Source organism: Crinia signifera, chromosome 5, assembly GCF_055691185.1.
Source record: "Crinia signifera chromosome 5, ASM5569118v1, whole genome shotgun sequence".
NCBI lineage: Eukaryota > Metazoa > Chordata > Amphibia > Anura > Myobatrachidae > Crinia > Crinia signifera.
In genome coordinates this window covers 153,627,711-153,645,859 of record NC_139221.1, presented here as the reverse complement: position 1 = coordinate 153,645,859, position 18,149 = coordinate 153,627,711, and the positions used below count along the sequence as shown (strand labels likewise).

The 18,149-nt window shown below is 44.4% G+C and overlaps 1 protein-coding gene across 4 annotated transcripts in view; it reads left to right on the top strand.

Annotated features, from left to right (window-relative positions):
* Positions 1 to 18,149, top strand: part of ITPRID1 (ITPR interacting domain containing 1) — a 204,643-nt gene that overhangs the window by 54,386 nt on the left and 132,108 nt on the right. For 2 of the 4 annotated variants that reach the window (XM_083188121.1, XM_083188122.1), the window contains exons 3-5: positions 65 to 96; positions 4,179 to 4,230; positions 15,253 to 15,330. In XM_083188121.1, coding sequence (XP_083044247.1) covers positions 65 to 96; positions 4,179 to 4,230; positions 15,253 to 15,330 — 162 coding nt within the window. Of the gene's footprint in view, positions 1 to 64; positions 97 to 4,177; positions 4,231 to 15,252; positions 15,331 to 18,149 lie in introns of those variants that run through there. The other 2 variants (XM_083188123.1, XM_083188124.1) reach the window with 2 other exon arrangements.

The window sequence follows — 18,149 nt, the reverse complement described above, 5'->3', positions numbered from 1 at the left end:
CACAGTAAAATGTACAACAGATTGCCACTTAAAGCTTATCAGACTGAACTCTTTCTCTTTACAGCATACCAGGAACGCAGAGTACCAGGCAAACTGGTAAGATAAAAGAAACTAGTAATAGTTAACGTGCAAACAGAAATATAGATTAATCTATGCATTTATCTGACAGGAAACAATAAATGGGAGTTTGTAGTAATATCAATAGAATCATACATAGGTGGAAAAATGACTATGCAAACAATGAATAATAAACTGTTGTTGGATCTTTTATAAAACTGTATACTGTCTGTAACCTGTAGCCATAGAAACCAGTTAGATATTAGCTTAGCTCAGTCTAGTGCATGATATACTAATCAATCCATGTTTTATTGACTATTAAGAGCTACCAGAGGGCTATGGTACCTGGACCATGCATACAGTATTACTATTTATATTATATGTATGTTTAGTATACACAGTGGCGTAAGTTCATCCCAGTTGCCCGGAGGCAAGATGAAAATTGCCCCCCCCCAACCACAATCTACGGTATTCAAAATATATATAGTCTGTTATGAAATATATATTATATACTGTATGTATATACAGAAAGAGAGGGAGAGCACATATATATTTCATTACTCAATTAATGGATTTAAACTGGCAGTGGTGGAGAGGTGCCCCCTTGAGAGCAGGAGCCCGGCGGCAGATGACTCCATTGCCTCCCAGAGTTTTGCCTCTGAGTATACACTGAACTGAGGAGAATTGTTAAGTTAAATTTCATGTAAACGTACAACAAATAAGCCAGTGCTTACCCTTGTGCTAAGCAACAGAATTAGTCCCAGTTTTGTCACTCATGAGTGTGGTTAACCCTTTGAGTGCCAACATCTCTGTGAGAGATGTGCAAAATATCATCTAAAAAATGCCAGTGATGGTCACATTGGTTATATAAATTCAAATATAAAAAGGTTGTGTAAAAAATTATTATATCTCCTATATAAGGTTAACATTACAGGTCATTATGATGAATAATCCACTTGGCACTCAAAGGATTAAGTGCGGGATGTATTAATATACATTGCCGCCCTTTGCTGCCCGCCCGCCGCGATGCCAGTGCATATGTACTAACAGAGCCCCCCCCCCCCCCCCGCGATACCTGTACTGTGGTGTGCAGGGGTCTCTGTCTCCTCCCTGCTGCTGGAACTGCCTTCATGCCTGGGACAGCTAATCAGGATGTCCCTGGCGCTGCCTCCTCCCCCCTGCAGCCGGAAGGACGTCCGGCTGCATTGCTAGGGGGAAGAAGGGCTTACCTTCCGGGGTCCAGGAGGACCTGCAAGAAGGTAAGCCCAAGGGAGGGGGGAAGGGGGGGAAGGGGGGGTCAGTGAGGCGGCGAAAAGAAGCCCATAGGCTTCAATAGGGTATCGGCACCCAAAGGTGGCAATACCGTGGTCGGCGAAATCGGTGCAGCTGGGTAATAGTACATATGAAAATGCGATAAAATGGGGGTTTTACCACATTTTAATTTTGATACATCTCACCCTAAATTGGGCTGACCCAGGTGCTAGGTGTACCTAGATACCTACATAGCTGTCATACAATACCAGTGTGTGCTACAGATCTCACACACTTGAAAGTCAAATTCTACAATGGATTCCTTATGAGCCAGTGCTAAAACCATTAGCGGAAAACATTTAAAAGAACCAAGTAGGTTGAATATTTGGCAGCTGCAACAGCTCTTGGCATTGGCTGCTCTTGTCATCATCTCATGGGCTACTTCAGAGTATCGTTTTTCAGAGAGGGGTTAGAAAAGTGCTTAAGAATAAGCAAAATACAACACATGCTAATCTGGCTTAACATTTTCATTTTCACTTTCAAATTTTGTCGAAAATCAGTAGCGCACGCAGGGGGGGTTTCTGAGTACCCAGAAACCCCCCCAGGAGTCTAAGGGCCCTAGGCTGAAAGCTGAGGGTCTCCTCTTTCCATGGGTACAACAATTTTAAAAATCGGCCCCTGGAAACCGGAGATATCTGACTTCAAAGCAGTGGTCCCCATTGAAGCCTGTTAATTGCTTTCCCAGTCAGATATTTCAGGTTCTGTCTGACTTAGAGTTTTTCTGAGGGTATATTCCAAAAGCTGGGACTCTCCCCCTTTGATGAACACTAGTAGCTTGTCTCTACTGTGCCCAGAACCAGAGATATCAGCCTTCCAGCAGCTGGTTACTGCTCCAGCTCCACACACCTGGTATGTAGTTTTATATACTCGTTGGCGGATTGCTCTGCCTCCTGAACTCTGATCCCCTAGTCCCCAACACCATTTGGTAGGTGGGATTCTCTAGTTTTTAATTCCATTACAATCTAAGAAATCTATTTCTGGGAACTCGAGATATCGGCAGTCAAGCAAGCTGTCCTCCCACCAGAAAATTATGAATAATAAGCCCACTCCACTATACACCCCTCTGCGTATTAAACATCCTCTACCACCCTGGAAGTTATGTATCAGGGCCCCTTCATTCAGCCCAATGCCCCCTTCTCCCACCCCATCTCCCACCATCTGTGCAGTAAAGGGGCAATTAGTGGAAATTACTGATGCAGGCCCTACATGCTGAGCGGTTGATATAATACCAGTCGCGGGACATCAAAACTTCCCCCACCCCTACTGCTGGAGGATCGGTAGGGGCCCCAATACATTGCTATGCCCAGGGGTCTACACTGCTGTTATGTATGTGTATATATATGTGTGTGTGTATATTATTATTATTATTTATATACATTTGGTCTATCTATAATACTTTAACTGACCCGGCATATACTGGGTCACCTAAGTGTCCATCTCCGTGCTTTGCTCCGCCCCTCTGGAAACCCCCTTCTGAAAATCCTGCGTTTGCCACTGAAAATATTTGATCATATCTGCATAAAAATGCAGACTGAGGGGCAGATTTATTAAGCTTGGTGAAGTGATAAATTGTCTGGTTTTTATCACCGGCCAATCAGCTCCTACCTGTAAAGTTACAGGCTTGGTTTGAAAGGTAGGAGCTGATTGGCCGGTGATAAAAACCAGACACTTTATCACTTCACCGTGCTTGATAAATCTACCCCTGAGATACATAAGGTGCTAAATATCTATACATGTTCATAACCAGCCAACAATCAATATAACAAACGACCTGGTGTAGGTACTTCATCGGTTATTTATAAATTGCTAGGCAATAATTACTAATGGAGTAATTATTGAATATATATTATGGTATATTACAGGGTTGCCGACTTGCAAAAAATCCTCTCCAGGAGAAGCCCGGAGAGGACGCTTTCATTACGAGTTTGAGGGGCGGGGCTTAACGGTGACGTCATTAAGCCCCGTCCCATTACGGCAAATAGCCGAAATAACTGATCTCCGTGGAGGGGGCGGGGCTAAAATGACACGATTGTGCCGTTTTAGCTCCGCCCCCTCCACGGAGACCCGCGGATTGCGGTATTTAAATGCCGCGATCGGGGGGCTCAGTGGGGGTCCCCCTGATTCTGGGAGGGTTGCCCACCCTTCCGGGGGCCGGGAGGGGGGGACCAGATTTTCGGGAGACTCCCGCAAATTCCGGGAGGGTCGGCAACCCTGGTATATTATAACTATTAAGCTTCAAAATTAATATTTTAAGTTATCAAGTTTACAGAGAATTCAAATTGATCCACACTGACAGTAATGAAGGTAAACCTTTATTTTGAAAGTATGTGAGAATGGGACCTGGGACACATCAAAATAGCGGTATTTATTGTTAGTTTTTTGTTATGAAATAATAATTATGAAATCTTATACAGAAGCTATTTAGCTAGTACTCTCACAATTGATTACAATGTTTCTAGTGGGGGTGGTGGTAATTTCCAAAACCAAAAAGGTACAGTAGTAGTTTTTTGCGATTGGTGATATCCGTTATTGATCTTTGTACTAATTTAGTCACAGGTGTGTAGGCTGTAATGCAATCAAATTTTTTAATACAGGAAATAAAAAAAATCCAGCCTGCAATTAGAAAATAAATAACATATGGATGACAAATTGAGATAAAAATGTATTACTGTTATTACTGTATTATTATTTTAATTATTATTATTATTATTATTATTATTATTATTATCATTATTAGTATTTATATTGTATGTATATAATACAGCATGGAATGTTTCCACCTACTAATATCTGTCACTTTTGTTCTATAGGTTCCATATGCAAAATGGGGATGATTAAACTGTCTGTAAAAGATTATATGAGGTTAGTTTTTTTCTGTCCACAGATTAAGATGAGTCTGGCCATGTAGGGCCAAAGCTATCTACAATAATAGTCTGCCTACAAACTTTACTTTAAGACTTAAGTATTAACACTCAGTGGCTGGTCATGTGACTTTAGTGGGCCCCTGCAGTAGTATTCCTCTGATAGGACCTTCATGCCCCAGTCTAACAGTGAACACTATTCACTATTGAAATATGTGTGGAAAAGGTATGGATGATTTGAGGTAAAGTTATTGATAGAATATTATATTTGAAGTTGTAAAGCCATCACTGGGGATTATTCAGACCTAATCGGTTGCAGAGACCTACTATCAGATAACCGCCAGCTTACCAAAATGAAATCCCACGGCTGTGAATGACTTGCAAAAAAGAATCCCGATTGACGATTAGCTGCAAATACATTAGCAACTTACTTACAGTCTTTGAGTAGCCCAGTACTTTCTCTGTGGCTGCGATAGAAAGATGCTGATCGGGGCAAAAGTCACACGACTTCTTTGAAAACGCCTGGGCACGCCTCCATTTCTTTACTCTGTTTGCAGACATGCATGCCGAAACATGCTGACTAAGTTTGATGGCAGTCGCACAAACTCTATCTGGAGATCATCAGTGGTGATGAATTCTGGATCTACAGTTTTGAATCTGAGGCCAAACAACAGTTGGCCCAGGGGACCCCAGTTGGAGTTGTGTCACCACAGAAGTTCTGTAGTGAGCACAGCATGGTCAACAAGATGGTGGCTGTTTTTGTGGCCAAGACTGGTCATGAATTGTAGCTACCTTACCAGTTGTGTCGCTGCATACTGAAAGTTAAGCTATTTTCATGTGCTATTGTCAAGAACTTCTCCATCCGACAATGCACCTACCCACAAGTGGTTGATTTTCTGGCCACTGAACTCATGGGAATCATTTTGAATCCGCAAAAGCTGCAGCGCATGTAACTTTTTATAGAATCCTCTGATGATTACTTTAAAAAAAATGTAATGTTCACTCTGTTTGGAAATATACTTTTTATGCATCAATAAACTAATTGCACCCCCACACCCACATACTGCAATTCTGTGTATATCTCTAATCTAGAAAATAAAAGAGACGTTGTTCACATTTTTATCAAAACATACTAGCGTCTAATGTGTGACCTTGTGCATGCATGCAGTTACTTATCTAAACCTGAAATAAAGACTCGGAGACTTAGGTTTGGCAGAAAGTGTTAGCTGTATTTATTATTAAAGCACTTAAAGCTAATTCATTTGATTATGATTAATTAATTAATGGTGGCCAAGAAAGAATGGCTAATTATTTAAGCTCCACCCACAACTGACCTACTCAGTCAAACATTACCTAAACAACAAGCCGTATCCACTCAGCCTCCTGCACTGACTGCCCAACCGTCCAGGTGGTGTCACTGTCCCCGAGTGGGTGATACAGCGAAGGTCTATAGTCAACGAAGGTGAGTACACTGAAAAACAACTATATACACCGAATCATCATTTAATGAAGACCTAAATCAATTAACCTGCCGTTCTTTCCCGGCAAACAGCCAGCACAATTAAGCACCCACCCTACATCAAAAAAATAAGGGGAGGGAGTGAAACTCAGGACAAAGAGGAACTTTCCTCCCCCTTCTGCAACTAATATCCCCAGCTAACTTGCCAAACCCAGCCTCCTTATTGGATGCCGAGTTACATGACATGCTTCCTCAAGGTTCACACAGCCTGGGTTTTTTAATCCACTACATTCCTATTGTAATCATTCCGTTATTCAAAACATTGCAGTTGATCATCAAGGAACTCCAATCTATGCTAAGTCTTACAATAAAATGTGTGCTCAACCATTGAATTGCAGATAAATGCATGCAGCTCTCAGAGGTAATATCTAGACAAGAGCTGGCTTATAAACTGCACCCAAGTTTCCTCTGCACCAGAGAGGTGAGTGCATTTTACTGTAGTTTAATGGTGTAAGGAACATCTAATAGAGTACTTTCAGAAGGTCTGTCCCGTCTCCTCAATGCACATTCAATGGAAGCTGGGCGATGTCCCAATGGCTCCCACCGTGAAGGAGACAGGACAGGACGGAAGGACCAGGCATCTTACTAAGGAAAAGAGCAGGGGAGGGGGTGTAAACTATGCAATTCCTTTATGCTAGCTATAGTTTAATGTAATATCCATGCTAAATTAGCTGTCTCTGGTACTTATTTCATTCCGTTCTATATAAACCATACCAACATTTTCAATTAGAGTGGTTCTTGTTTTTGTAAACTGTTCTGTACATTATAGAGGCACTAGAGACATCTATCACTGATTTCTTTTCCTACCCTTTATTTAAACCAAGGCTTCATTAATCCAAACTAAGGTCTTAAGAGCCTTGAGAATATTTCTTGCATACATGGTAAGATATTTTGAAACCCAATGATTGCAAGCAGTATGTACAACATTTAACAATGGTCTGTACTGTGTTACTGCAGGATGTGTTCTGCACATGGCTTTCATCTCCAACGTTCTTAGCTTATTTGTCCATGTAAGGCTGGATTGACAAGAAGATTGCTGGAACTGTTTCTATCTCATAGTGCAAGCAAATTAGTTTCAGAACTCTAGTGGTGCCAAGTTATTTTCCATATTTCCCATGAACATCATGCGGACATGGCAGATTCCACAGGAATTAAGTGACTTACTTATTTAACAAAGTCTAAAAGCAGGAGATATGGCACTGGCCAGGAAACCTTATGCTGCAGGCCATAGTCCCCATGTTTTTTTTTTTTCAGTGGGGATATTGATCTGGCCTAATTAACTAAGCACCCATGGGTGCCGATTCTCTGGGTGCTCAAGGGCCTGAGCACCCACGGAAATTGATGAGCACCCACGGGCCCGGGTCCCGCTGCTGGGCCGCCATATTAACTTGCTAGTTTGCGGCTGTAGCACTCACATTGCCGGACCTGCCACCTGGGAAACAGTATGCCGGGAAGAGTGTATTCTGTCCGCGGAGTACCTGCACTGTGGGCGCATTTATGTACCTGCACTGTGGGGGCATTTATGTACCAGCACTGTGGGGGCATTTATGTATGTGGAACTCTGTTGCCGTAATTTGAATATTGGAGACAACTGTGCTCCGTAATATAAATTGGTATTATTTTGTGGCCACACCCCTTCCCCATGAAGCCACTCCTCTATATTTTTGGCTTGAGCAAACCACCAGCAGAAACATAAATCGGCACCTATGCAAGCACCAAAAAGCTTAGTTATCTGGAGCATTGTTCTGTTAACTAATACTACCTTTATATACCATTAGCCAATGTAGCCTATGGCTTATATTATCTCTGGAGAGGTAAGTCTTTGGCTGTCAAACTTCTAAATGGTTATTGGCACATGTGTACTTCAAAGACCCCCCACAAGCACATAAAAAGGAGGGCTTGCCATAACAGGAAGAGGGCATGACCCGTTTTCATTACTCCATGGGCATAGGCGTGCGCAGCCCATTTTCTTAGGGGGTGCACCTTTTTAGGGGCGTGGCCATCACCACCTAATGGGCGTGTCCATCACCGCCTAATGGGTGTGCCCATCACCGCCTCATCAGCAAAAATCTACACTGCAATGTCCATTACACATAGTGACATACACGCAATAACCATTACACATAATGCCCTCTCTTCCCTAATAGATGCCTGCAGCACACACTCAGTGACTACTGCTGCAGCAGCTCCTTCCCACCACAGTTAAATCAGTATGTCACATTTATCACATTTACTCACTTTTTTTTTATTATCACCAAGCAAAGCATGACTGTATCTTGCTTCCTCTTAGGAGGAGCACTTGTTGTGGTTCAGGCTGGCTCCTGCCTGGTGTGCTGACGATGGCAGTGTGGCGTGTGCTTCCCCGCTCAGCACTGGAGGCGGGATGGAGTGCGGGCGGGAGGAAGTGTGCCCGCTGTGGTTGGTGTCACCGCAATACGCTGTGTGCAGTGACGTCTATAGAGGCAGGGACTGACATATGAAGTCAGGTCCACAGCGACAGTCACAACATCCGGTCTGCTGCCTGCGGCTTCAGGAAGGTGAAGAAGTCCTGACCGCCGCCGGCCAGTAACCGGGTGATGCTGTTACGGGGCTGGAAGCCACCTATTGCGTGCCATTGTGTGGGGGGTGCCAGCGGTCATTAGAAGGTGCCTGTGCACCCCCCGTGCGCACGCCTATGTCCATGGGTATTCCCTGCATTCCAGGAGATGAGTCCTCAAGACTGGCTACACTACTGGCTCCTACACTGAAAGTGGAAAACATACTGATGAACGGCAGTGGGGATTTGTGTCCGTGGCAAATGAGGCCTACTCACTGCACAAACACATAATGATCCGTACCCGCAAAGAGTAAGCTGCAGTGCAAAGGCAAAAGAGGGACGGGAAAATTACAATGCCTTTTCAATGAAAAAGGAGCTGTGACATGGCAGAAGGAAGCCATCAGATAATAAACATTTTAAATGCAACTTACCACTTTGTCCTCCTCCACATACAGACTTCCCTTCTGGGACTCTCCCATCACCACTAGGGACTCCTTAGCTGACCATTTCTCCAAGAGGAAGTTTAGTTCTTTGGAATGCCACAGCTGCGGCAAATAGAAATTGTCTGCAGTGGCCCCCGGCTGCTTCGACTCCTCCACCTTGCGGTTCTCTTTTATTACACTGTCCATATATTATATTTGCAATTTTCTTCTGCACCCAGGTCACCAAGGTACCAAAAGAAGGTGGGCTTGGAGTATGCCAACCAGGCAGTTATAGGCAGCCCTCTTCTGCTTATTGCTATAGTCCAGTGAGGATGTCAGCCAGAGACCACGTCATGGTACAGGCTGATAAATCCTGATATAAATTCTCAGCTCTCATAAGACATCTGCAGAATGAAACATTTAAGAACAATTAATAAACATGACAAAAGTGCATTATTCTGTTTAAATAAAGTTTGATTTCTAGTTACTGCTGTGAATTATCTGAAATATGTTGTGATAATACATTGTTGTGCAGGGTGCAGCTGCATAATGGTGGGCAGTGGCTTGGCGTCGGGTAGCATAATGGTGGACAGTGGCTTGCAGGTGGGCAGCATAATGGAGGGCAGTGGGGCAGTATAATGGTGGGCAGTGGCTTGCAGTGGGGCAGCAAAATGGTTGCAGTGGATTGCAATGGGGCAACATAATGGTGGGCAGGGCCTTGCAATGGGCCAGCATAATGGTGGGCAGGGCACGGCTCATAGCTTGCAGTGGGGCATCATTTTGGGCAGTGGGCCAGTATAATGCTGGGTAGAGCAGTGAAATGGTGGGCAGTGGTGGTAAAACAGCATAATAATCATTGTCTGCAGTTTGTGAGCTCAGCAGTATGCTTTCAGCCTCATCTCCAGTCATAACACTAACCTTCCTTCCATGCAGCCTAACCCTAACCCCCACACACACACACCGTAACTGAACACTTACCCTCCATGTTAGTGTCTAACCCTAAGCTTTGTACCTTGCTGTCTAAACCTAACCCTCTCTCCCCACAGCCTAAATCTATCCCCCTTCTAAATGCCTAACCCTAAATTTCCTACTCTGAAGCCTAACATTAACCTTCCCATTTGGCAGCCTAACGCTAAGTCCTCTACTAGTGACTAAACCTAACTTGCTACCCTCCTCCTGGCCTAAAATGTAGTCCATTCGTTCCCCCGGGTGTTCACACAGGGGACCATTGGTGGTGCCCAGCACATGCGCATGTGCAGGGCTTCTGTGAGAGCGTCCTCGCCAACCTGCATGGTGCCTAAACAGGGGATGGACAGATGGGTATTTATGGGGGGGGGGGGGCAGCAATGGGCCATGTCTTCAGGCGGAAGCCCACAAATATAAGTCATTCTCCACTGACTTATATATGCGAGCCTGGGAGATATCATTCGATGTAATCCAACTCACTTGGATTGTAAAGTAATCCGATTAAAACAAAAATATTATAAAAACTTATGTTGACCTGTTTCTTTGTCGATCATTTTCATGTCGATCTTCTGCTTGTGCCGACCTTATGTCAATGTCAACCTAAAGCATTTAGTTATTTTTCATGTGCCAACCTATTGCCTGTCAACCAATCTACCAGATACATAGTAATCTCATGCCCCTTTCAGACCGCACTAAAAAAAGGGTATTTTGCTGATTTATAACCGTTTCAAAGCTGTAATATGTGCGGTCTGAAAGGTGATTTTACCGTTTCCTAAAAAAAACAACTGTTTTTGGAAACTGTAAAAAAGCAGGGTCCTACCCTCTTTCAGACCCTTTTTTTGCTGTCTGAACGGGTCTGAAATGGTACCCAGGCAGCAGTGAACACTATTGGTCCCCAGCGCAGTGCATATTTAACGAGCCGACCACTCATTACATATGTGCATATGTAATCAACCACTCCTTACATATGTGCATATGTAACGAGTGACTGGCTCATTAAATATGCACTGCTCTGGCTCAGAGCAGATCAGCTACTGCTCACTGTCAGACCCCCTACCCTTACCCTTCCAGCGTCCTGCAGCTCTCCTCACTGCTGGCAGTTTAGGTGCGGGCTCTGGTGCCTGATCCCCTCTCTCCCCATCGCTGCTTTCACACCGCAAACCGGCTTTAGACCAGGTATTTACATGCGATGTGAAAGGGGTTAAACTTGCTCTGACCGTTTAAAAAAAACAACGTTTTAAATACCTGGTCTAAGCAGGTTTTGCGGTGTGAAAGCAGCATTAGTTCCACTTATCTCTCTCTAATGTTACAGATGATAACTTTAAAACTTTAACCCAGTTATTTGCTTCTGATGTGAAAGGGAAGATGTAAGCTTTAACCCGGCAATTTGCGGGTGGTGTAAATTTGGGATCAGGTGCACCCGGCAAAATGCCGGGTAATTGCCGGGTGGCCGGTGTGAAAGGGGTAAAATTGAGAAGTTATAAGGTTGAATGACAAGCTGGGAAATTCAACCTTTAATATTGTGGCAAATTGTTTCTCAGATAATTTTCTTTTTACCTGCTGTTACCAGTATTTTTCACACTTGCCAACTTCTGCAAAAGCAACCCTTTCTAATGGGTGGGGGGCTGGCACAGCATTCATATCATTATGGCCTCACTACAGATGTTTACAGGTGTAATTAGCTGCAGTTTACAGCAATGGTGGACCAGTCCTGCTGTTTAGAGACACCATGTGCTGCTTTTTACTGTGGATGGGGGAAGAGGGGATAGGTTGAGATAATACAGTTCAATGTGAATCGTGGGTGGCAGCAATTATCTTGTATGCCTGGCAAAAAGAGAAGTTTGGTTGAATTTTGACTTATTGTTATCATACTATGGTCTTCATGGTAGTAGAATAATAAACTATATTACACACAGCATTCCATTATAGAGATTGGTATATTTAATCTATAATTATAGCGCATTTCTAGATATGTATCGCCATATGATTTAAAGGTACTTTCCCCCAAAAAATAGAAATAATAATTGCTTGTCTGAATATAACCCAAACTTGTGTACCCTCCCGAAAGGTGCTGGAGACCCCCAATTTTTCAGGTAGTCCCAGTGGCATAACTTGATTTTTTGCACCCCCAGCCAAAAAAGTCTTTGACCCCCCTCCCCCCCCAAACATTAATTATAAAAAATGTTACCTACATCTTGTTCCCAAGGGGTTTCTTTCTCAGTGCCAGGGGTTACATGTGGTTAAATGCGTGCACCTTCCACATCTTTCGATGGTCAACGTCCATCGAAAGATGTGGCAGGTTGCTTCTGACATGCAAATGGATGTTTATGTGAAAACCACCCTTCGGAAGGTGGGGTTTTAGGATCCGCAATGCTGCAAATTTGCAGCCTTGTGAATCAACCAAAATACCCCCCATAGTTCAGAATATTGCACATATGCATACACCCATATTTATAAATAACCCACCACACAGACCTTTTTCATGTAAAAAAATGAATGCAGCCAAACACAGTGGTCATTCAATGCTCCGGGTCCATACACTGGTGCGGCCTGCAGTTCCTTCATGTCTCTGTGGATGTGGCTCTGGCACCCCATGCTCTGTGTGCCATTGACTGGGTACACAATCACTATGCCTCACCTCCCTCGCATCCAGCGCCCAGCCCGGGTCATGCAATGTGGTTTCGTACATGACAGAGGAAAGATAGCTCTCCTTGCAGGAGCCGGGTGCTCTGCCTCACACTCTTGACACATCCCATTACTCATTACTGCACCAGTGTTTTCAGACCCCACCGGCACTGGCTCCCCCAAGCCACTGTGGGGTCTGCAGCATGAATGTTACGTCATTGTTACACCCTATCATCCCCAAAACCATGGGTGGATCTAGTGATGTGGACAGGATAGTGAGATAAAACTGGGAATGGCAGGTCCATATATATAGAGAGGCGGGGCTAAAATTAAGTGAGGCACATTTTGGTATACGGTCACAAGGTCGACATGCATTGGGTCGACCACGGAAGGTCAACATGCATGTTGGTCGACATGTCTGAAGGTCGACATGGGATTAGAAAAACACATGCATTAAGTCGACATGTGCTAGGTCGACAGTAAAAAGGTAGACATGGGGTTTTTCACCTTTTTTTGAGCCAACATGTGCCGACAGGCGCTACTTCATTCCCTACCATCCACTAGGGCTAGAAGCATGGCAAGTGCTCATGTCAACTGTGTCGACATTCAGGATAAAAAAAGTGAAATGCTCCATGTCGACCTTGCCCTTGTTGACCTAATGATTGTGTCGACCTAATAACCCTTTTATCCTAACCCCATGTCTTCAGACATGTCGACCTTGATGCATGTCGACCTTCAGCGGTCAACCTAATTCATGTCGAGTTTCCTCTTGTCAACCATATGATCAATAACCCATCATTTTAGCTCTGCCTCTTTCCCACAGACGCTCTATTCTCAACATTGCGCTGCGATAGGTGTTGGGCTAAATTATGCAAATAACCCAAACACACCCCAAATAGTCACCTGAAACTTCTCTACGGGCTTCTCACAAAGTGGGGCAGCTAAAAGGTTGCAAGTGTTATATTACTGCCTTTAAATTTAATAATGATGCATCTCATGAAGCTTAGATCAGATCCTATGGTCACATAGAGAAAATCCAACATTAACCTGCAATAGATGAGCTACATTAAAACCTAAAAAAAACTGATGAAAAATATGCAGAGTTCAATGACAGTAATGACGGCAGGGCCAGACTGGCCATCTGGCACTTCTGGCAGATGCCCTGTGGGCTGATATTGTGCAGCCAGTGCGGATAAGTTTCAGCAGCAGCACTGAGCTAAGGCGAGCCCACAGCCTCCTGGACGATTTTCTTACAAAAGTTCGGCTCACCCCTGCCACGGATGTTGCATGTGGGGCGGCGGTTGGGGATCTTGCGTGCCGGTGGGTGGGGGGGGATCGGATCTCAGTTGTGGCTGACTTTTCTGCTGTCTGTGACTGAGCAGCCTGCACAGGCTGCAGGTAAGAGACCAGGGCCAGCCACTCGACGCAACAGACCTCACCTCATCCTGCCCAGCTTCCGCACCAGAAGGGGACCTGAAAATTTAAAGGAGGTGATCTGTGATATGAGGAGGGGGGCAGGGAGGGAGTTGTGGTTATGGGATGTGTCCTGCCCGTCCCAGTGTCCCAGTCCGCTGCCCCATTTAGTCAATGGCAAGTGCAGTGCTACTGTGCTCCAGGCTCCAGCCCTGCTCCAGATTCCTCTGGAGCCCTCTGAGCATGTAATCCCTCAAGGCATCAAGCATGAAGGCCCAGAATGCTCAGAAAAATCTTCCTGTGTGTAGGCAACATAAGGTAACAGGAAAAATAATTCTCAGGAATTATTGTGAAAGACAAACAAAAAACAAAGGGCTTTAACATACAGTATTTGTAGAGGCTTACCTAAAAGCTGATACAGAGAGAGAGAGTTTCCTTTAGAAGTCCCTGCTTTTGTGGTTTACTGATGACCACAAACATTAGATATCATATTAAACACATAGGTGTGTGCACATTATGTGTTAGGGGTGCACAGGCAGGCACCCCCTAATGCTGTGCCCACCCAAACTTATGAAAACCTCCCTGCCACTAGCAATACCAGAAATACCTTTTACCAAACACTTTTGCTTTTTAGAACTGTATCCCATTATCACTTATGTGTGTTTTAAATTATTAATTGTACTAGACCATTGTCCTATCACTACAAACCTGCATCATCCATATAAGTTTTTGAATTTATTGCCATGTACTGTTACACAGAGTAATTAGAAGATCAAAACTGAAATAGGCAGGAGATTATGGTGTGGCTGAGAGATGTTTTATATTGTAGCGAGTGCCAATAGAGTATGATAGGCACGCCTGATTGGTGGTGTTAGACATGCCCAATAGGTGGTGCTAGGCACACCCCTTTGATGGTACACCCCCTATTAAAATGTGCTGCACGTGCCTATGCTTAAACATATACATGTTACATTATTATTATTATTATTATTATTATACACAATTAACTATCACTTTCCAAAGCCAATCTCAAGAAAACTATTTTGAGAATTTCTCTAGGCAACACTCAATAACTAAACCAAGCAGGTTAAGAGTTGCTTCATCAACAATGTATTCTGCAGGGTGATCTTCCAGGCAGGTTGATCTCTGTCACACATATTTGGTAAAGGAAGACATTATTTCAGAAATGATATACAGTATTCTGAAAGTCATGGCTGGAGAAGCTGTGTTCCCTGAAGGTTAGCAGCTGATTCACCATCTGTCATAAAGCAGAATACCTTCTGTTTCGCTTACAGTATAATTAGCATTTGCTAACACCTAACACCTTTATTTTCACACCTACAATATGCTGCCATATTTTGTTTTCCAAAGTAAGAGTATGTGGGTTGCAGCAGATGCACATTGTTTTTCTTTTTTTTTTTTTGTTTCTTCTTTATATAGTTGATTTAAGAGTAAGCTAAAGCAAAATGAAAATGATTGCTCGGGAGAATTATTGTGATGTACGGTTAGAAGAAAAAATAACTGTGTATTTCTCCTATCCAGCTCTCTGCATACCTATATTGAAAACTCTTCAGGAAAGTGGGAGGGAATCACAAAAACAGCTCCATCTGCTTCTAGAAGGTTGGTGGTAGTAGCATACTTGCTTGATCCCTCATTATACTTTAAGCCTTTCAGGTCCAACATCTAGTCAGGCTTAACAGCCCTAGCGCTAGTAGCAGAACCAATGTTGAGCCACTTTAAAAAAAAAAAAAATTTAAATGATCTATATTGAATTTTGAACAATGGTAATGTTCTTATTTTAAAGACAATTAATTTAAACATTTAAACCAAACTGTTCGAATTGCAGAAAAAAAAATTGGACTGCAAAGGGTTAACCACGGCGTACAATATGCAATAACTTGTAGTGGAACCTACATTCAGACCCCAACCATAATCAGACTCTGCTACAAGTAGTCAGGTACAACACAAAGAGATATTAGTTCTTAAAAGGTAACAGCCAGGAGAACCCAAGGTTGTCAGCACCTCTGATACAGAATGGGAAAATCAGATAATTGGGCAAATGTAACAGCCTCCGAGTTTGGCGGCTGTGCGGGATGCCAATCGAGTTCAGAGTTTTTGTAAAGGAGCAGTCATTTACAAGGTATGGTTTTGCCTTGTAAAAGAGGATCCCGCATGAACGCCAATCTTGAAAACTGTTACATTCGGCCATATGGTTCCATTTATGAAGTTTGTAAATGTCCTTTTTTTCTTTATGTTATGTTTATTTTTTATAAATTCTTGATTTTCATTTTTTACTTTAAAAGAGTGAACATAAATAAACAAACACATAAACAAGCACTGTACAATGTGAAACAACACTGGACATAGCAAACAGCAAAGCATACATGTGTGTATATGTCAGTGCACAATAAACACAAACTGTTTGGAAAAAGGAAGTAGAGAAGAAACAAATGAGAAGTAGGAAAAAGAGGAGGGGTGGGGGAGCAAAGACTGGGTAAACAGGAGAGGACAGACATTTTTACAGTGCAGTATGTACAGTAGGTTTTGCAAGCAAAAAAAGATGAGTTAAAATTATTGCTCACACATGAGAAAGTCGGGGCGTGGCCACGGCAGGACGAGAGTGAGGGTGTGCGTCTGAGCTCCCTCGTGCACGCCGCTGCTAAAAAGATCCTGCTGCCCAATGTTCTAACGAGCTAAACCCGAGTGGAGAGTACCTGCTGAGAGAGTGCCTGCCTGCGGTCCTGTGTTGGGTCTGAGCTCCGGAGCGTGTACCCGGCTGGGAGAGAGACGGCGCGTGGAGCTGGGCGCGCTGCCTGGGGTCCTCATTCTTTGTTGATTCCGTCTCCGGCAGTGCCTGTTCGTGGAGCGGGCGCCGGGCTGTGACGTCAGACGCCGCCGGGGATCCCGAGGCGCTGCGGGTGAGAGCCGCGGCGGGCAGGAGAACCAGCGGTGCCCGGATACAAGGGGCTGCCCCCACGACTTCTGCTAAACCTTGCCAGACGCCTACAGTACCGGGCCCTCTGCCTAAAAAGCGCCCTACACGGCCCCTGGTTGCTGCGGGTGAGTGACGCAGCTCCAGGGTGGAAAACCAAAGTAAGGAGGAGATCGGCTGTTGTGGGGGGGGCTCCTACCTGGTGTCCAGCGGAGGCCATATACAAGAAAGTGTACCAGGTCCGTGTGAGAGACGGACGAGTGGGCAGATTCCTATACCCAGAGGACCGTTTCCTGAAATCTGAGGGGTTTTTGAACAGAGGCACCTGCTGAGAGACATACCCGTGGGCAAAGTTCTGGTGGCGGTGGGTGAGTCCCTGTGGGTATAATCCACTCAACGTGCTCGGTTTACAAAGTCTGTGTACCCAGAAGGGTCAATTTATTGCTTGGGGAGCCCTGAAGTCCCCTGATAGTAGTTGTGGACTGTGTGTGCGGCATCTTACAGTGTTAGCCGGGCCAAGAATACTAAAGTCCAGAAATCTACAGCTTAAAAACGTGACTGTGTTAACGTGGGCCCGGAGGGTTTACCTGCCGTTGAATTTAACTTGTTGGTGACTCCTGACTATACCTGGTAAAGTACCAGCACATGACATTGTGTAAACACGGTTCTCTAGTCTTGGCTAAATATATCATTATCCAGAAACCTACAAAGTGAGTGTGAAACCGAGTTACGCTGTGCAGGAGGGGCTACGAGTAGCTGAATTGTGCAGTATGGGTAAAACTGGGCAAAATACGGCGGCGGCCAGATTGGAGAAGTTTGCCCGCTCCCAAGCAGGCAGCAGCTCCCAGACTAGTACTCCTCTCTCTACCCCTACGAAGGAGAGTAAAAATCCACCTCCCCCAGAGGTAACATTACAACAAGTCCTTGAGGCTATCAACACCTGTGAAACTCGTTTGCTAGAACAAATAAACAAAGTTCAGTCTGATATCACACTCCTCAGGAATGATGCTCAAAAAATTCGTGAGAGAATGACTGAGGCCGAGAACCGCATATCTACAGTGGAGGACATTGTTGGCCCTTTACAGATTCAGGTTAAATCCGTCAGTGACCAAATGTCCGATATATGCAAAAAAATGTCCGACATGGAAGGTAGACTTAGACGGAATAATATCCGCTTCATCGGCTTTGAGGAACGTATAGAGGGCAATGCCCCTGAAAAGTTCTTGGAGGAGTGGTTATTCCAGATGTGTGGCAACAAGGCCTTCTCTGCCCAATTCGCCATAGAGAGAGCTCATCGAATCCCAGGCCGGCCTCCTCTCCCGGGTGGTCCTTCCCGTACTTTGATAGCGAAGTTTCTAAACTATAGGGACCGGGACAGTGTGCTGCGGCTGGCCAGGGAAAAGGGGGACTTTTCCCACAATGGAAGGAGAATATCGGCCTTCCCGGACTTTCCTTTAGATGTCCAGAAGGACCGTGCAAAATTTAAGGACATTAAAGGTCGCCTTAG